The sequence below is a fragment of the Plectropomus leopardus genome, chromosome 20 (assembly GCF_008729295.1).
Source record: "Plectropomus leopardus isolate mb chromosome 20, YSFRI_Pleo_2.0, whole genome shotgun sequence".
Lineage (NCBI taxonomy): Eukaryota > Metazoa > Chordata > Actinopteri > Perciformes > Serranidae > Plectropomus > Plectropomus leopardus.
The window spans coordinates 19,014,073-19,030,899 of record NC_056482.1 but is presented as its reverse complement, the minus strand read 5'-3'; the positions used below and the strand labels follow the sequence as shown (position 1 = coordinate 19,030,899).

The window sequence follows — 16,827 nt, the reverse complement described above, 5'->3', positions numbered from 1 at the left end:
GCTATGGACTCCTTTGCCATTGCTAGTGGGACTGGGCTTGTACACAATGCTGCAGTGGTCTGGTCCTTTTGTGCGTGTCTGGGATTATGTTGTGGTCGTCATTTGGTGTGTCTGTGCACGGATGGACCGGGTAATGGGTAACAGTAGACAGCAGCATGGACATAAACTTCCTGGTGTTTACTTCCTTTTATATTTCTCTTACAGCTCTACTGAAGAGACTTCAAAAGATAATCAATACATTTGTGATGTTGATGGTGGAGTTGGTGCAAAATCTCCTACATTTTTTTCAAAATTTAGTGACCTCTTGTTCTCTCTAAGAAAGCATATCTGCCATATTTCTTTACTTCGCAAAAAGTGCCAAAACTATCCATTGTTAAAAGAGTGAACGACTATTTCCCTGTGGTAATCACCCACATGATCACAATGTGTTTGAAACATAAAATTCGAAAACACACTTTTTAAACAACAGCTTGTTCAATACAAATAAGGTTAAAATGTTTTTTAGGAAAGCACAAACAACCAATTTAAGACTTTAAGAGGAAGATAATTCCTGAAATGATGAATGGAAAAACACAAGGCAGCCTTTCCATTGTACAAAAAAACTAAAATACTTAACAGATTATATTACACCCCATCACAGCTATATAAAATGGGCATAAGGGATGGCAGTAAATGTATAAAATGTGGTGCTGCTGAGGGAACACTGCTCCATCTGTTGTGGGACTGTAATAAAATCAAAGATCTCTAGTTTGGCAATAAAAAAAGAATGCAATGATCCACACTAATACAGAAATTTCACTCACACTGCAATCATGCATACTGGAAAATCTGCATAACTTCAGGAGAGTATCTTCAAAGAATAAGAAGATCTTTCTCTCTTTCTGAATGGTCCCAAAGACAATATCATAAAAATTGGGCTGCTTTAAATACACCAACTCAGAGAAGATGGATCACTGAAGCAATGGAAATGATTAAGTTGGAAAAGTCTACAAAATAATGAGACATAATATGCTGAAACATCGGAACAAGTAGAAAAGTACTTGATGTCTAAGAAAAAAAAAACAAGACCACCTGTTTTTATTTAATTTAATTTATCTATTATTTATTCATTTATTAATTTTTCCCCCTATTTTTCTTATTCAAACTAATTCCTGGTGCCTTCTCTTTTTTGGCAGTGTTAAAAAACTGAAGGAAAGTTACTATGTTTATGAGTGATTTTGTATTTGATTAATTTTTAATTTAATTTTTTAATTTTTATTAATTTTAATTTGATTTAAATGGTTGGTTTAGGTTTACATTCTGGTTTGTAGGGTGGTTAGAAATGGCAAAGCTTATTTGTATGTTGATGAAATATCAAAATGATATGTCTTTTGTTTTTTTTGTCTGTGTTTTGTGAGTCAATGATAAAACAGAAAACAAAAAACAACTAGAAAACTGAGCTCAGTGGAGTGCAGATCTATGCCGAGCGGACAAGTGGGCATCGAGGCTGATTGCAGCAACTCTTGACAGTTCTTTTAAAAGCTAATAAAAATATGCACATAATGGGTAACAGCTGGACCACGGGGAACTGCGGGCAATGGAAATGTCCCTTCCAGCTTCCTTATAGTCAAGATGGAGGCTAAGATAACAAAAGCGAAGTGTAATTCATCTCATATCGTGCCTAAATTTAGTGGATCGTAAGATATCGTGTATGGACTTTATCTGCAGATACTCCAATTCAAAATGAGGCCTGAAAAATTGGTAAGGTTTGTTATTTTAGCCAAGGTGATGTCTGGAAAACTTGCAGCAACTTCTGGTTGGTTAAGAGGATGAGGAGACAGCACTCAATGTTGGTATGAAATATTCAGTTAAACAGGTTTTTCAACAATTATGAATAACCCCAATGTGACAGGTCACATACAGTTAAAAATGTGCACACAAAATGTGAGGCTGATAAGTATAGTAGCTTTTGAGATCAGCTGTAGACACATGCATGCAGACTTATAGGTAAAAAAAACAAAAACCTGCGTTTCAAGACAAAAAAAATCCTCCTTCCCCTGATTTGAATCAATATCTATTTGCCCATGGGGCAATCAAGTCAATGGATTACAGCATTTCACTTGCTTTTCACACATACTGTATAGTGTGATAGAATATTAAATAATAGATTTTATGCTCTTGTTTTCACTGGCAGAAGAAAATGCAAATTAATGTGAACCTTCATCCACTACTGTTATGCGGACATTAGGAGCTGGGTACATCAAGATAAATTCTCCAGTCAGAAGCCATTAAACCACTGCAGAAGTAGTGGCCGCAACAAGATGACACGATTAAAAAGAGCATTAGTCAAACCTCAAACTATGGAAAACAATGTGGAAAACATTATGGAAATAAACATTAATGTTTATTTCATGTGAGGAACGTTACAGTCTCCTCATCGCTCCACACAAATCAGTTTTCTTGTACTGCAGGTTTTAGTCGTGATTTATTTGCTAAGCCTGCTTCTATTGCACGTTGAGACTGCCCCCCCCCCCCAGAGCTGTCACCTTCCTTAACACTGCCCACTCCACTCAACCATAACTGTCATTGCAGCAGCTCCACTGCACCACACACCACATCCACACACACTCTCTGCATCATCACACTTTTACTTTGTCACCATCAGAACTGCTCAATTGCAGTTAGCCTCAAACTGATTAGTGATTGCCGCTGTGAACTGTTGCGTGCAGTACTTTCTTTTTTTACTTGTTTGTTAGTCTGACCTTGTCAATCTCACAATAACTTTTCTGGTCGAGCTACCTCAGTGCTGAATTCTCTTTGTTTCATATGCTGCTCACATGACAGTTCACGCATGACTGTTTATGCAACATTTAACTGTGTAGTTGTCCTTGCACAATTCCAGTTTTGTAGTATTTTTGCTTATCTTCTATTACATTCTGTTTTTGGGAGTATTTAATTTCATTATTAGGTTGTTTTACATTCTTCAGTGCATCCCACACAGATTGTTCCTGACTTAATTTCAATGTGTAATGATAGGAAAGGAATTCTGATTTAAACAATCTTGAAGCAGCACATTTTCCCTGCAGCTGATGGGTGCTTGCTTTGCTTTGTGCGTCCTGTGTCTAATAATAATTTATGCGGCCCCATATGGCAACAACAAAGTGGTGATGCAGCCTTGTCTGGAGGTGTTTATGCTACAGAAAAACAAAAACACATTCAGCTGTAAAGCTGCAACATTTCACGGGACTCATTTAGACTCAATGACTTGTGACAATCAGGAATTACATGGCAGGTATTTTCAGCCCTGTTGTCTGATTAGTTAGAGTTTATCTTGACTAGGCTGAAAACTCCAAAAGAGCATGACAAGTCATACCTTTTAGTGAGTACTTGCCTCTCACGGGCCAATTTTTGTGGACTCTAATGACTGTTATTTCCAAGAAAGGTCTGATTGTTTCTGTTGATTTTTACACTTTAGCCAGCTTTAAATATGCAGCACTACTCTGATTTTTATGGCATTGATGACCACTAGCTTTTATTATATGGCTTTTTTGAATATTTCATTCTGATTGGACCGAATGATATTAAGGTCTGTTATTTCTAGGGATAGGTATCCAGATCTGATACGTCAGTACCAATAAATGGATAAGCTCCGTATTTGTATTACATAGCTGACATAATGATAATGAAGCTGCTGCATCAGATGATTATGTTGGACATAAAGTAAAGGTACTTATGAAGCACTGGTCGACCAGCGGGTCCTGCAACATACAAAGTGGGGTAAAGTTAATAATAATGGTTGACTATCACAATTTGATGTTCCAAGTTCCACCTTCTCTTTCCATATCTCTGTCTCTGTCTCCAATATACAAACACAAGGGCGGAGGGCCCTGGAAAAAATAACCTGGGAAAAATCTGGGGAATAGGATTCTTTGTCAGCTAAGATGAGAACAAAAGTAACAAGTAACAAGATTATTTGTTATTTATTTGAAAAAGTGATTAATTACCTGTCTCATAACCGTTAAAAAAACGTGGAACTGCAGTAAGGCATTAATGGCATTAGAGTGGAGGTCTAACCTTGAGCAGCAACTTGCAGATCTCGTATTTGCCCTTGGCAGCAGCTTCATGAAGCGGTGTAAACTTCCACAAGTCGGCCACGTTGACTGAGGCTCCGTGTCTGACTAGCAGCTCGGCCACCTCGTAGTGACCATACGAGCAGGCGTTATGGAGGGGAACCAGACCACTGTAGCACAAAACAACACGTTTGTTTTTTAGAAATAATTTCCTTCAATAACTTTACTATGACTTTCTAATTTGTCGTGTAAACCTAAATCCATTTGTAAATGTCAACTTTACTGTTTGCTACAAATTAAACCATGATTTAAGAGTCCCACCCTTTGTCCTTGGCATGCACGTCGGCCCCGTGGTGCAACAGGTACTCCACCACTGACACTCTGTTGTAGCCGGCAGCAAAGTGAAGCGGGGTGGAGTGTCTTCCTTCCAGATCTCTGCAATTCACATTCTGAGCCGTACACAACGACTGTAGAGAGACAGAGACAAACAGCAAAGATTAAAATGAAAATCTGTTTTCAAATTAAAGAGCTGATCTAACCAAAGAGCCCTGAAGAAATAAATCCATGCTATCTGCCTGCATAACCACTCACATATTGTTTCCATTTTCAGCTTTAAAAGGACAAAGTTCTGCTGGAGAAAGATTTGATTTTACAATTAGATAATTTCAAGTTTTTTCATCAAGCACAATGTGGACATGGAGACAGAGACGGATTTTTTTAAACGCTTTAGTGCAATAACACCACTTTCTCACTGGCGACAGATGGTGAGTTGCAATAAATAATCAAGATGGGAAAAACTGAGAAGAAAATAAGCAGCCAAGAGGAAAAAGGACATATCATTTTTCTCTGATAAATGAAGTAAAATCAAATGTCATTTACATACAAATAAGAAATAAGAAAACATTTCCTCTGTTGTGCCTTGAATTTTGTAGGTTTATTCTTTCTGAGCAGAATACATTTATTGGAAGTTGGTTTCACTGTTGTTTGCCTATTATGCCTTTATTTTTTTCTTTCATTTTTTTGTCATGTTTACTTGAGATTTACCTGGTGGGTCTAAGGACAGAGGGTGCCATACACCTGAGCCAAATCTGAAATTCTGCTTTGTGTTACTGTTTTATTTCAAAGATCCTCTTACTTTTTGGTTAGTGCCATGATGAGGTAAACATTTGCACCTCCAAAACTACTAACATCAGCCTCAGGTGTACTTTGTGTTTAGTGCAAATTACACACTGACAAAAAGACATTTTATCTACCAAACATCAGCATATGAGCATTATCATTGTAAGCTTGTTAGCATGTTAGAATAAGCATTTAGCTGCAAGTATTCTTGAAGAGCTGCTAGCACGGCTATAGACTTAACTATGGGCTGTATAGAACAATGTTAGAAATACAGTGGCCTGCAAATGACAAAGTAAGAAAACAAATTAGGAATCACACCCATCCAATAACCTCTTTAGTAGGTGAAATATCTCCTATTTACTGCAAAGGCTTTTCACTTGTTTCAGACTGTTTTGTCCTTTTGTTTTATTTTCATTGAAGCTTTGCTGATTCAATGATATAATTTCTTAGCCTTAAATCAAGACGATGCCACTAGCAATTGCTAAGTTCAAGCATATTTTCCTTTATACTGAGGAGGGGGTGGTGTTTGTATTCAGTGTTGGTGGTTTCGCTGATGCCTGTATGTATGAACAGACTGTGAAAAAAGTAAAAAAAAAAAGAGAGAAAAAAGAATTTCCCATGGGACAATAAAGGCTATCTATCTTCCTGTTTTCTTGTCAGTTAATTTTGCTTATTTTAAGCATTATTCCTCCTTTTATTGCTGTTTTTTTTTTTTTCAAGTTTTAGGGGACTGGTTTTTTTGGGGGGGTTCTGTTGTGCCTGGAACCAGGGTGTTGATGGCCGGTTCCGTTGTTGCGAGGTGGGGTGGGAATTGGGATCGGGGGTATTTGGAGTCCAAGTCAACGCCTTCAACGCTTTGTCACGTTACTTGAGTCAGAGCAGTTTTTGTGGTGTGGCATGGCACACTGTCCTGCTGGGGTGCCGCTACCATCGAGAAGTGTCATTGCCATGAGGGGGTGTGTACTGTCAAGTGGCATTCACATGAATGCCAGGACCCAAGGTTTCCAAGCAGAACATCACATTATAACAAGATGATCAATGATTAAATTGTCAGTGTTGTAATGTTGTGACTATGATATATCACAAACATTGAAAAGTTTACATCATCCTTTTTTTATTCCTTAAAAAAATATAGCAACATCAAAAAAAGAAAAAAACAGAACTTCTGAAACAAAGCAAGAAAGAGAAACAATAATAAAGAAAAGATTAATGCTTTTCCACTGTCCGCCCACGATTTATGATCATATATATGTCCATGAAATGAAATATGTGTGGAAAAAAGGGTACAACAGCAACAATATTGAAGTTATTAACTGAAGTTGATTCGTATCTGCTGAACTGAGGCGGACACCTGCTACCCTGCTGTTCACAGAAAATAACAGGGCTACTTCTCTGCTTCCTGTTATTTCAGACCCAATTACACCTTGGTTCGGTACTATGAAAAGACACAGTGGGAAATTTATTTTAAAGCTTCCTTCCACCAAGCTTTAGATCCTATTCTACGAGAAATAAAATGAAACATCCTGCTGGCAGACATTTCCTTCAATCTTAAGCTATTATCCCTCACTTCAACTGGCAGTGTTGATTTCTTTTTATGAAAGTTGTGTTTCCAGGAAAAATGTTCAGGAAAAAAACCCGTAGCCTGAACCACGGGGAGTGGAACTTGAATTCTGTATACAATGATAAAGATATGATTAGTTTGGATTGGAACTTATGCGTATAATAACGCTTGTGGGAACTAGTTTCAAAACAGCAGGAATACTGTACTGCAGAGACTTGGTCAGGATGACGCTGCCTAATTAGGATCAATTCAAGTTTGTGTTGGAAGTCTCTGAATGTTTGTTACAAAAATATTTATGTATACACACATAAATATATACACACTAAAAAAAAATAAATAAAAAAAAATGGTATGTTTATGCTCAATTCATAATTCAAAATGAAACCTGCCACAATATATTTCTTTGCAACATTGTGTTTGTGAGTAAGTCCAAAATTATTCTTGTTTAGCTGTTTTTGAGTCTCTTCAGCTGCTAAATGTTCCACCATGTTTATTCTTTTGCTAATTCTTTAAAATACAGTAATTGCAGATCTGGCATCAGTATTGCAAATAATTATCTTTGTTAGGTGTAAGCCAGGACAGGATGATGTGTGTGTCTGTGTGTGGCTGTGTGTGTGTGTGTGTGTGTGTGTGTGTGTGTGTGTGTCCATCTGTCTGCAGTTAATCTCATTAACTACTGGGCCAATCAGCCTAATATTTTGTGTTCACATATCTAGCTGTATGCACAAGGATCTCTTGTGGTGAAATTGTTGAAAAATATGTTATATTAACTGTTTTATATCAATACTGACAGCTAAGTGCCAACTCCTCTTAATCAGCCTTTAACGACTGCAAGTTTTCAGAAAGTGACAAAGTTCAAAAAAACAAAAAACAAGTCTTACCATCAGTTGCAGGCCACATTTTGGCATTCATTGTGATTTTTAACAGTTATCCATAGAAAAGTTTGCTCTTACTTTGAACCAGAGCCTCTGCAGAATAATTTCATAGCTGACATTTTATCATAAACTAAAACCAGGCACAATAAAAGATCAATACATTCGGTTTTTTGCCAGTTTGACTGTAAAGAAGAGAGAAAGAGAAAGATAGTTCCACCAGGTGCAGCTTCTACTTTTTGGCTGCCATGGCTGCAGCCCTGACTTGTTCTTTCTGGCACACGTTACACAACACCAGAAGCATTTTAGAATTGGAGCGGTTTGCATGCCCAATGATGTAGACTTGCAGATTTTGTTGATTTGATCAGTTTTCTGTATATCTCCTGATGCATGTTGTTCTGTATTTCTGAAATCTCTCTCTTTTTGTTTTCCAGCTGACTATGCTTATAGGTTGCCATTTTTTTAAAATCTTGCACCACTGTCGGGGTAATTATAGCATATTTTGAGTAGTGGATCATAACATGACGGACGGGCTGAGATCAAGATGAGGGATGAAGAGGGTTTCCTTCCATCTCATACAAGTCGTCCTGCCTTAATAGTCTAACGCGTAATATATATCTCCCAAGGATTTCCACTAAATTTAATTTCAAAAATATGGAACATATTGCATCCTGTATTAATTTAATATGGAACAAGGATGTTGGTGACCCTAATCTAGAGTGGCTGCAGTCAGACTGGACACCTGCCTGGTGGAGATCTGCACTCTACCGAAGGCACTTTTGTAGTGTATAATGGTATTTACTGCTAGAAAGTGCTCCTGTTCTGTGACCCAGGGTAACTATCTTTCTAACAGTCACAGTCTGATCCTCCTCAGCGCTGAAACAGATGACAGGAATCAGCCCAGGAGCAGCACAAAGTGTTATTTTTCTTCCGTCAATCAGTAGCTCAGCCAGACTGTTAACCCCAGCCTGTGTGTGTGTGTGTGTGTGTGTGTGTGTGTGTGCGTGTGTGCATGTGTGCACGTGTCTGTGTGTAGATCAGCTAGAAAGAGAGTGACAGAATGCCGGACCAGAGCTCATTGTCTGTTCTGCTACGATTCCCTACCTACCTGCCAAAGCATCACACTTCAGACGCTGACAGACCCTCTTCATCTGGATAACCCCATTACTGTCTGTCTCCTCGGGTAAAGACACAACGATTTTCACTCTACACAAAATACCTCTGTCAAATACTTTGCCGGATCTTACCAGGTCGTGACATTTGGTGGGTGGTTTTATCCGAGGCATATTACAAAGCATCATGTGCGCCTACATTTTTAACACGAGTGGGCCCGGTGCAAATCAAACTGCTAACAGTGACTATGATTATATTGAGTGCTTTGGCCGGAAATGTTATTAGATGGAAAATTTGGCCTTTAAAAAACGAGAAAGGTTTGCGATTTTACTGGAATCAATGTGGACAAAAATACAAACACGTGAACAGAAAACATTTCATTCACGGCGAACAATATCCACCTGACATTTAACAAAAATCACTACAACCAGGACTTCATAATAGCAACAAGAGCAGCCACAAAGGTCAGGACATTTTGTTCCATTTTCATTTAAAATCAAGACAAGGTTATCTGTGCCACAATTTAAATGAGTCACTGTCAAATTTCCATTATAAAAGTGGTCAGCTCATCTATAGACTCATCGCAGGAATGGAAGTCCTTTATGACAGAATAAACAATTAGGTTTTTACAGATTTAAGGACAATAAACTGATCAATCATGTTTTCTTAACGGGGTTCAACAGGTGTCTTTATATCCAGTGGAATGTCAGCTCAGGCATTTTTAGGGATTAGAAAATTCAGTCCATGTTTAATCATGCAGCTGGTCAATTTTTGCACACATTTTATGGGACACATTATTCCAAAACTGTAATGAGGCAATTAATAAAGATTTCTACTCCCTCAGAGCAAATTATTCTTCAGTACTGTTGCCATAACATATACCAAGGCTACTGAGGTCCTGGTCTTTTTTACATGTCAATTTCCATTTTTTCAAATTAAGGCAATATTGATTGCTTGGCCAGGATGAATTGTATCTCATCTGACCCTTTTAAGAAATACTTAACCCCCCAAAATGATAATTTGTATTTCAATTACTCACTCGTGGTATGTTGAATATGTGAAGAAAACTTTGTTTTTCTAGCATACCACCATCAAATATCAGTTTACAAACTCTCAAAAAACAATATGTGCAATATAATTCAAGCCTCATTTATCCAGTCGTATGCTCAGTACTTCCCAAACAGACAGCCCTTTTTGACGGTGATCTTAACAGAAAGTTTTTCTAATCTTTGCTCTTTTCAAAGCCAGACTCCATTGATAAAAATAGTCATTTTTCCTCACCAGTGTTCAGAGAGGTAAAGTTGCTGTTTTTCTCAGTCGAGTCTGGCTTTGGAGAGAGCATACATTAGTTTGACTTTGAGCATTACGCTGGATAAATGAGACTTGGAATATACTGCATAAGTTATGTGAGAGTTTGTAAACAAATATTTTTAGAGAGTTTTGATTTTGTTAAATGTGGACCCCGATGACTTCAGTTCATTGAGAATATCCCCTGTTTTAGGGATTTTTCATTCACCATCGAGACGTGCAAGAAAACCAAAGTTTTCCTCACAAATTCAGCTTAACACATGGTGAATAATTAATATACAAATGATCATTTGGGGAAATAAGTATTCCTTTAATACCGACACTACTTTTTGGGTGTGGTTTCCCTAAATGAAAAGAAGCTGATACCTTATAATTGCTAGACCTTCGCAACAAATCTATAAATTAGACTAAAGACATGACATGTACTGTATCTGTAACTGATTCCTTTGAATACTCATGGTCATATCCATGTACTTAAAAACTCTCCAGCAATGAAACAATGTCAGCTGTCACTTAGTAAATGTGACAAATTACAATCACATTACCTTGACAGTGTCCAGGTCTCCGGCTTTAGCAGCTTCCAGAAGTCTGTAGTCCACATCTGAGTTTCTCACCGGGATATTCTCTACAATGCAGAACATTTGAGAAAAATACATTGAAAAAATGCACAAATTATTTGGTTAAGCTTCAAAAGATCATGACAGTAAATTCACCCTCTGCAGGCGGGTGGAGTTGAGGAGGGAAGATAACAGACAAGTCCCAAACCACATTAAAATCCAGGGTGTCTCTTCTGCATCCGATGTGTCACAAAACTCCAAGATGCACTGGTACTGAGTCATTTGAATTCACTTCACACACATAAATGTCAGTTTGAGGAAAAAACTTTATCTGGCATCTGAAAGTTTTAAATTACTTAACAACAATTTCAGTTTAAAATGGTGTCAGAAGACCAAAAATCAACTGACAGGAGAATGATTCATCACATTTCTGTTTGTCAAAAGTATAGATGCTTTGATACTTTTTCTGTTTCAAAAGATACTATCTCCTTTAATTATACATTTGATAATGTTGAAAGTGCCAAAGCTATTAAAAAAACCCAAAAAGATCTACAATCAGATTTTTAACCCCGCGGCTGCACTGAGGAAACAACAGAGAAGAAAATCAACCAGTTTCTGCAGTTAAGAACCCACCACACGACTGAAGGTGTTCAGTGTCTGTTTCTGTAACAGCACTGAGTGCAGGTTGTTAATTTTAAAAAATGAATTTAAAAAGATTCTATTTTTTGAGCTTAGGACTTCTTTTTTGCTTTGCTGTGATATCAAATGAGGTAATGAGTATTATTTTTTATTTATATTAGTATTTTATCAAGGTTTAAAATTCTGGTATCATGACAACCTTAGAAAATAAAACTGACTCATTTTAGTTACTCCTGTTTCTTTGATTGTGAATTTTCATATTGATGATTACATTACAAGGCTGTGGTTAAAACTAAAAGAAAAAAACAGCTGACGTTGCTCCCTTCAAAAGTAAAAACAATCAATCAACTTACAAGCACCTCTAAAGCTCACTAATTAACACAATAATTTATCTTATCTGTACTTTGTAGTTTTACAGATGGTAATGTGTTAGATTTTTTCTTTGGTGTGCTCAGTAACTCTTTGAAGTCTCTGCTTTTTATAAACATCTGTTCAGCTCAGTTTCCTCTTCCCCTGAACAGGTGAGTCGACTCACTCTGCCTGAACCTTTACTCTCAACGCACCTTCAGTCTGAAAGTATCAATACTGACCTTTCAAAAACAATCCCAGCTAATCCCACTGTTGCTAACTTGTGCATAGCAACCAAAACCCTGCACCTACACATCTGCGCACCCAGCCGCCCACACGCACAAAGGGTGGCATACCATTGAGTATTTGCTGAACAGCTTCATTTCCCATTTGAGCAGCAGTGAAGCCCTGCAGAGACACCAGCGAGGCGTCTGCTCCGTATCCTAGCAACAGCCTGCAGGTCTGTAGGTGGCCTGCCATCGCTGCGCGGTGCAACGCCGTCTGACCCAGCGTGTCCAGGGCGTTCACCTGCAAACAGAAACGCCTCTGTATTAAAATTCTTGAAAGAAGCTTCGATTACAGTTTTCTCTCTCCTGCTTCACTTTAAAAAATCCACCTCTGGACAGATTTTAAATTTTATGCTTTTAATAAATTTAGATCACTTTATGGAGATCTTTTCACTTTTTCTGTTGGTCAGTGTAAATCAAAATACATCTTCCTTCTTTTATGAACTTTGATATGAACTCTACATGAAAATGAGAAGGAGATAACCCCAAACAACAAAACTTAATTAATACATTTTTAATATACATTTATGTGTGGATAAGAGAAATATAAATAATATATAACATAATAATAACTTGTAAAAAGTATATATTTTAAAAGGATTAAGATGGAAGTAAATAGATAAATAAATAGACAGCTGGATGAAAATGAAGATGTGAAAGAAATGACAAATGATAAAAATGAATATAGAGAATATTGTGGTTTACCTTGGCACCATGTTTCTGTAACACCTCCATGATGTCATTATGAGCACGCTCTGCTGCCACATGGAGAGGAGTCATGAAGCTACAGAGAGGAGAAAACAGGAGGCGATAAAGGTGAATATGCAACTTCTTGTTCCTACCAAGAAATCTGCTCTTCCATGCATGGAAATAAACAAAACTTAGCACACAGTTCCAGTCCTATGCCAAAGCTCCTCAACTAACATTTTGGGCTGGCAGTCCTGATTATGGTGCTACAGCAACTGTCTAAAGTTCATCACAAATTGATTGTATGAGCAACAACTTTGCAACTTCACCAAAATATAGCCACATTTTAGCAGAAATCTTCCTACACTTGGGCCTAGCAGAAATGATGAGGTCCATTAGTCTTTTTCTAAAAAAACCTTAAAATAGTTAAACATGAGTAGTGTGTGTGTGGTAGTAGTGTGGTAAACTTCAGAACTGTAAATAAAAACCTGAATTTTGAATTCTATCCTCATATAAACTACTGCAGTCAATAGAAATAAGAGCATCTTTAAACATTAGTTTGTCACTAATGAAGCCAGGTTTTTTTTTTGTAAAAAATAAATTCCAGTCATATCTATGTTGCTCAGATGAAGTTTGACGTGTTAAATGAATTTTGAAACCTGTCTTTACATGCAACCCTGGCGATGGCTGTGAGTTCTAGCACGGGGTGATGCAAAATAAAAACATACTTAATTACTGTTCGACTTTGTTTTAAAAAGCAAAAAAATGACGCCTGTTGGCAGCTTCAGTCCAAAAGTAGTGATATCAGTCTGCAATCATCTCTGTATGTCCAATCATTGTGTTGACAGTTTGCACACAAATACTTAACTATTTTTTTCTTTGCGTATATGAAAAGATGAAAATTGCACTCACTCTTTATTCTTCTCATTTACGTTGGCGCCTTTCCTCAACAGCAGCTCCGTCACCTGTTTCCTCTTGGGGTGCGGCGATGCTACTGCACAATGCTAACATACACACACAGGCAGAAATGTGTTATCATCTCTACAGCAGTGTTGGGTGTGCAGTAGAGTGTGTGTGTGTTCATCTCACCAGTGCAGTCTCATGTGTGTGAGGATGTTTGAAGTTGATGATCTCCAGCGCCAGGGTCTTCTTAGCCTTGGCCATGTCAGCTTCGCGAGCAGCTTGGAGCAGTGAGTGGCCCTTGAACTCATCTGAACACACACAAAATGTCAACATGTCAGGAACACAGAAAACAGCCTCGGCGTCTGTGAATATTTGAGTTTATCTTGATAGGTTTCCTACAAACCTGAAAGCATCTAAACCCACAGAGGAGCATCTGGTGCCTCAACAGAATAAAAAGGCTTCAGCCAACCTGGATTTACGAGGTTCTCATCCGTCCACAACAACAGATTCACTTGCAATGACCCTGCAGCAATCCAATACCTCACAAAGATGACTTCAAAGTTTTTGCCGTCGAACTAATAAGTGATGATGCAACAGTTTGTGTGCTGGAGATGGAGCGGAAACAAGTGATTATCCCCCCGAGGACTGAAAATTACAAACTATTTTGCTTGAGAAGCATTTCAGGCTGCATAAAAAAAGGAGTCTGTTCAAGTCTATCTACCAATCGAGCCATGGCATTCATGCATTTATAATCAAACACTTAAACAAATGGTTTGAGCAACACACAGAAGTCACATCTTCAAGGGAACTTGAACCAGAGATGAGTAAAAAAATAAAAAAACAGCTGATGAATGTGGAACAGAAGCTGTCTCTGCAGTGTTTTCTTTTAAGAGAAACCCGAAGTCGTTTTTCATCCTTTGTGAGTCTACAACATTGCCGCACAAATTTCGGGGTTTGTGACCCCCTATAATGAAGAAGTGTCTACCTCTGAGCCCTAACCACACAGCTAACAGTCTGAGTGTGGACCCCAGCTATGAGTTCAACCCAAGAGATATTTCCTTTTCTGATTGTTTCGTTTGAAGGTTTTTGGAAAAGGGAAAGTCAAGTCAAATCAATTTTCAAGTCAATCTTATTTATGAAGCCCATTATCACAAATCGCAACTTGCTTCAAAGGGCTTTACAGCACACAACAATCCCTCTCTCCTTAAAATAAAACCTTTAACCCTTTAATGAGGAAAAAAAAGGAATCAGTGTTTTTTTTCAATATTTTTTAAAGGTAAGAAATCATAAAACATAATAAGAATATGCAATTAAAACAGGTCTTATACTGACTGCCCCCCTCACATGCAGCTACTTTCATGTCTATATAAAAGCCAATTTTTAGTGCCTTAAACACGCTTAAAGCTACAGTTGGTACCTTTGATTAAAACACTTTTTTGTCACATTTGCTGAAACTGTCACAACATCCTGACATTAATACAGGAGACAGATAATCTGTGACAAAAAAATCATGTTCCTCTGCTTCCTCATCGAGCTTCTCGTGACATTTGCAGGAATCTACTGCAGTTAAACAAAAACAACTAACCAGTGCCGAGGGAGTCTCTAACGCAGTTGCAGTCACTGCTCGTGAACTACAGTCAAATTATCAAAAGCGGCAGCACTGATCAAATATTAATCGAGATTCTGTTGCTACATTGTACATGTCTCCCAAATGTTTTCAGGAACATATTTAAGTACCCTGTTAAGCTTTAAAATGAGAACTTTTGCTCTGGCCGGTGGACAGTGCTTTGTTTTGGCTCGTCAGTACACTAAAATACCTACTTCTGATCTACTACAATCGATACATCGATAAAATGATTAAATTAATCAGCAATTAATTTGATAATCTATTAATTGGCTTTGGTAATTTTTTAAGACGAGTAAGAAGTCTCTGATTTCAGCTTCTGAAGGGTTTTCTTTACTTTTCTATGACAGAAAAACTGAATATCTTTGGGTTGTGGACAAAAAAATACATTACAGGCCGTCCTCTTGGGCTTTTGGAAACTTTACTGCCAGCACCTCCAAAGCGAACTGATTAACAAATCCTGTCTCGCTTCTTTAATTTGTGCAAAAACTGAAGTGTAAAACTGACAATTTGTGGTTTTACGTGCGTGTGTGTGTGTTTGTGTGTATGTGTGTGTTACCAAGGACCTCACTGTGACAACCAGACTTGGCAAGAAGGCAAATAAGCAAAGTTCCCAAAAGTACTTATTCAAAGCTTATTATTTTCTCTGAGTCGTCTGAGCAAACTAGACTGTGATATTTTTTTCTGTATTGATTTTTTGTTGTCAACAAAAAAAACTTGCCATCCCCCATTTGTATTCAAGACAACAGGAGGCTTAATGTCAGGGCATCAAAGGTGCAATAAAACACATCCAGAGTATTTTCCAGCGTCTGTACTTGACAGATAACAATTTGTTGGAGGAAAAGACAAAGACAGGCGCAGAATTTCATCTGAACTCCTGCTGCAATCTATACCTCCAAGTAAACATAGAGACTTAGAGATATAGAGACAAACACACCCTTTAAGCTATTGTCAAATTAAGTAGAAACAAAAAGTGTACAATTTTGAAAAAAATAATAATACATAAAGTAAAATTTAGATTTATAAAACCAAAATCTTCAGTTCTGGGTTTGCATTGCATTGTTCTGAGTCTTTTCATTGCAGCTTATGTCCCACTTGATTTTTGTTTGGATCGGCCTCATTACAAAGATAAAGCAACAAGTGCAGCAGCAAGAGAGCTGATTCACTAATTAACTTTCAAAGAGTTGCAGAGACAAAGACTTATCTTGTCTGCTTTGACTCTGCAGACATAACGAAAAAGAATTTAATTATAGCACTCCTTCTGTTTAATTAACGTATCATAAATCTGCAAGATTCTCAATTAGGGAAACATATGCATCGAGTTGTTCATATTTCATGGCTGCACCAAAATAAGCTACACGTTCCAAACACAAAACCACCAAAGAGAAGAGTAAAAACATAGTTGGGAAAGGTTCTCTGGATCTTGAGCAAACCTGAATGTACTTCAAATCAAAGTGGAACATGATGCAGTTGCTCAAAGGTATTTACATTCACAGCATAAATACAAAAGAGCCTTTCATCAGCCCTTTAAGAGTTTCTTTAGCAAAGTTTAAACTAATCGAGTTTCTGCTTGTGTAAGTTTTGCTGCTGCAGAGGAAATTAGTACCTGGCAAGTGCAAACCAGTGGAAAGTGACTACTCTTCAGCAGAAGTGATGTGGGCACAAAATCATATGTTAAGCAGCAAAGGGTAGACATTTTTTGGACGGAAGGAACTTTTTCATAGTTCTACGAACTCCCTTTTTATTATGTTCACACTGCA

The 16,827-nt window shown here is 37.6% G+C and overlaps 1 protein-coding gene across 2 annotated transcripts in view; it reads right to left on the bottom strand.

Annotated features, from left to right (window-relative positions):
- Positions 1–16,827, bottom strand: part of LOC121959502 (poly [ADP-ribose] polymerase tankyrase-1) — a 114,466-nt gene that overhangs the window by 27,342 nt on the left and 70,297 nt on the right. For both annotated transcript variants that reach the window (XM_042508835.1, XM_042508836.1), the window contains 7 exons: positions 13,630–13,751; positions 13,453–13,544; positions 12,559–12,637; positions 11,923–12,094; positions 10,568–10,647; positions 4,371–4,516; positions 4,054–4,219 (listed from right to left, as the gene is read on the bottom strand). In XM_042508835.1, the coding sequence (XP_042364769.1) occupies positions 4,054–4,219; positions 4,371–4,516; positions 10,568–10,647; positions 11,923–12,094; positions 12,559–12,637; positions 13,453–13,544; positions 13,630–13,751 (857 nt within the window). The remainder of the gene's footprint in view (positions 1–4,053; positions 4,220–4,370; positions 4,517–10,567; positions 10,648–11,922; positions 12,095–12,558; positions 12,638–13,452; positions 13,545–13,629; positions 13,752–16,827) is intronic.